This window comes from Procambarus clarkii, chromosome 40 (assembly GCF_040958095.1).
Source record: "Procambarus clarkii isolate CNS0578487 chromosome 40, FALCON_Pclarkii_2.0, whole genome shotgun sequence".
Classification (NCBI taxonomy): domain Eukaryota; kingdom Metazoa; phylum Arthropoda; class Malacostraca; order Decapoda; family Cambaridae; genus Procambarus; species Procambarus clarkii.
In genome coordinates this window covers 18,804,411-18,808,330 of record NC_091189.1, presented here as the reverse complement: position 1 = coordinate 18,808,330, position 3,920 = coordinate 18,804,411, and the positions used below count along the sequence as shown (strand labels likewise).

General features: G+C 52.8%; 1 protein-coding gene across 1 annotated transcript; it reads left to right on the top strand.

Moving 5' to 3' along the window:
• Nucleotides 1–947: 947 nt before the first annotated feature.
• On the top strand, nucleotides 948–1,964 carry LOC123753622 (DNA-directed RNA polymerase II subunit RPB1-like). Its single transcript, XM_045735594.2, has one exon. It carries the CDS (start codon nucleotides 948–950, stop codon nucleotides 1,962–1,964), a length of 1,017 nt encoding a protein of 338 aa, XP_045591550.2.
• The last annotated feature ends 1,956 nt before the right edge of the window (nucleotides 1,965–3,920 follow it).

Below are 3,920 nucleotides of genomic sequence, written 5' to 3'. Positions count from 1 at the left end.
AGCAGTACGCCACGGAGCAGCCCGTTCTTGCAAGCGTTCCCAACGTCAAGAAACTGTCGTACTAAAGTGCCCTATCCTAACGTACCACTGTACCTACGAACAGAAAAGGGGACATTGTCAATTTCGTGAGCCCTCACTATTTTTTATTACGACAGTTCTTGGCCTTGGATAAACCTCACGTCAAAATGGTACATACTACTGGGAGGAGGGGCTACAGGGAGAGTTACAGGCTTCACAACCGCTCTACTGTCATCATTGGAGCAGGGAACCATTGAACGCATACTGTCACCTCACTTCGTACGAGAAACATACTCCTTCCCTGGTGCCAGTAAACTTCAATATACTATGCAGAAGATCAAATTCGTAATTTGAAGTAACTTCAAACGAATCCAATGTAATCTTAGGTTACAGAAACCAAACTTCGACAAGAGATGAGCAGATTGCACCATCCTTATCTGCCTTTAGGCCTTTGATACAGGCACTTGTTTATAGTAATGACATAACGACTTGCAAGCACGCTTAACTATAGCAGGGAAGTGCCAGGTCCAACTATGCCTACACACTCACCACACACGAATAAGGTCGTCAAGATTGAGTTAGACCTTCAAGAGCCGCTTCTGATTGGCTCACGTGGTTTCACATCAAAATCCACTATGATATTCGAAAATAAGAGCGCCAAGAATCGGAGCAGCCAACTCAAGCAGGGAATTAAGCAGGTGCGCCAGTGTGTGTGTGTATTAGATCACCCATCTGTTAACTCTCCTACCGCTAAACTTGGCGACTTCAGCTGATCCACGACTGATGCTTACCTCCACAACATTTATTCTTCGATGTTGCACGTGTAATTCTATCACGAAGGTGCGCGTGGAACTGTCAGGGAGGTGGGGGGGGGGGGATTGGAGACGGCTACAGGAACGTAAACACAAGTTTGATGTGTGTATCATCTCATGATACGCGGCCAGCCCTCTCCGCCAGCATTCTCCGCCACGCGGCCAGCCCTCTCCGCCAGCATTCTCCGCCACGCGGCCAGCCCTCTCCGCCAGCATTCTCCGCCACGCGGCCAGCCCTCTCCGCCAGCATTCTCCGCCACGCGGCCAGCCCTCTCCGCCAGCATTCTCCGCCACGCGGCCAGCCCTCTCCACCAGCATTCTCCGCCACGCGGCCAGCCCTCTCCGCCAGCATTCTCCGCCACGCGGCCAGCCCTCTCCCCCAGCATTCTCCGCCACGCGGCCAGCCCTCTCCGCCAGCATTCTCCGCCACGCGGCCAGCCCTCTCCACAACGCGGCCAGCCCTCTCCGCCACGCGGCCAGCCCTCTCCGCCACGCGGCCAGCCCTCTCCGCCACGCGGCCAGCCCTCTCCGCCAGCATTCTCCGCCACGCGGCCAGCCCTCTCCGCCACGCGGCCAGCCCTCTCCACCAGCATTCTCCGCCACGCGGCCAGCCCTCTCCGCCACGCGGCCAGCCCTCTCCGCCACGCGGCCAGCCCTCTCCGCCACGCGGCCAGCCCTCTCCGCCAGCATTCTCCGCCACGCGGCCAGCCCTCTCCGCCAGCATTCTCCGCCACGCGGCTAGCCCTCTCCGCCAGCCCTCTTCACCACGCCGCCAGCCCTCTCCACCACGCCACCAGCCCTCTCCACCACGCCACCAGCCCTCTCCACCACGCCACCAGCCCTCTCCACCACGCCACCAGCCCTCTCCACCACGCCACCAGCCCTCTCCACCACGCCACCAGCCCTCTCCACCACGCCACCAGCCCTCTCCACCACGCCACCAGCCCTCTTCACCACGCCACCAGCCCTCTCCACCACGCCACCAGCCCTCTCCACCACGCCACCAGCCCTCTCCACCACGCCACCAGCCCTCTCCACCACGCCACCAGCCCTCTCCGCCACGTCGCGCAAGAGAGAACCTTCCGGTACACGGTGAACAGAACTTGCATTCAAATTCAGGATCAAGTCTTGTGAGGTGGAGGCGTGGAGACATTGTCATCTGGTAGTGTGTTGGTCTGCTTCCCAGGCTGTCCACGTTCGACCCCGGGCCACGCCACACTCTCCTCCACTCTACCCCACACCAAAATTACCGTTATTTTATTATTGAGAAGAGACTATGTTTAACCATGAAGAGTAGCGAGCAGAAGGCTGGGTAAATTGAGAAGGAAGGAGGGAGGGAGAGAGTGGGGGGGGGGGGGAGAGGTGTAGGGATGATAAGAGGAGGTATGTAAAGGAGGAATATATATGTAATATAAGGAAACAAAGATCGAAGAAGAGACAAACTAAAATATTAAAACGGAAACCACATATATATATAAAACGCAGTCAAATCACTCTTTTGTCAAAGGAAAAGCCATATAAAAGACCTGAGAATAATTACGTCGGAAAACCGTACTTTTAAAGATCACAATAAAGTAGCTGTCACAACTGTAAGAAAAATGACAGGTCCCAAACCTGCACAAAGAAATAACATCACATGAGACCAGAAGGCATGGCAGGATGTGCAGAATACCCCTGTTGAAGAGCAGAGGTGCAACAGGTACTCTGAGAGAGAACTCTATCAACATCAGAGGCCCGAGACTGTTCAACACGCTTCCACTACACATAAGGGGCATAACTGGCCGACCCCTCACAGTGTTCACGAGGGAACTGGATAAGCACCTCCAAAGGATACTTGATCAACCAGGCTGTGATTCGTACGTCAGTCTGAGAGCAGCCTCATCCAACAGCCTGGTTGACCAGTCCAGCAACGAGGAGGCCTGGTCGACGACCGGGCCGCGGGGGACGCTATGCCCCGGAAGCACCTCAAGGTAACCTCAAGGTTGGATAACAAGAACCTTTCACACAAGAGGTGCCAGACCAATGATGATAACTTTCAAGACTGCTGTCTAGAAATAAATATTGTTGCAACACTAACAGCCCCATTCAAAGCTGAAGAAATTGCTGACTTGGAGAAGGTTCAAAAGTGTTTTTTACTGCGAGAATTTACTTAATAAAACATCTGAATAACTAGGGCCGCTTAAAACTGGTAAATCTGTATTCTCTAGAGCGCAGGCGAGAGTGTTAACTAATAATTTACACTTGGAAAGTATTAAGAGGCTCCGGTAAAAATCTACACACGTAAATAACTCTCCAGGAGGCCAGGCCCAGCAGGTGTGTAAAATACCTCCGATGTGAAGCAGAGTTGCAATTGGTACGTGTGAGTGCGCCTCTGAGCACTCAGAGCTGCTCAGAGACGGTTCCATCAACATTAACATCCCAAGGCTATGCAACACTAAGAATAATGGGCAGAGCTGGTAGATCTCTCATGGTCTTCAAAAGACAGACAGACAGACAGACAGACAGACTGACAGACAGACAGACAGACAGACAGACAGACAGACAGACAGACAGACAGACAGACAGACAGACAGACAGACTGACAGACAGACAGACAGACAGACAGACAGACAGACAGACAGACAGACAGACAGACAGACAGACAGACAGACAGACAGACAGACAGACAGACAAACAGACACAAACACACACACACACACACACACACACACACACACACACACACACACACACACACACACACACACACACACAGATGAGCCACATACACAGTTTCAAATGTAGATATGATAGAGCCCAATAGGCTCAGGAATCTGTACACCAGTTGATTGACAGTTGAGAGGCGGGACCAAAGAGCCAAAGCTCAACCCCCGCAAGCACAATTAGGTGAGTAAACAATTAGGAGAGTACACACACACACACACACACACACACACACACACACACACACACACACACACACACACACACACACACACACACCTCCTGGAACTGAGAGGATTGAGCTACGAGGAAAGGCTAAAGGAGCTGAACCTCACACCCCTGGAAAACAGAAGAGTAAGGGAAGACATGATAACCACCTACAAAATT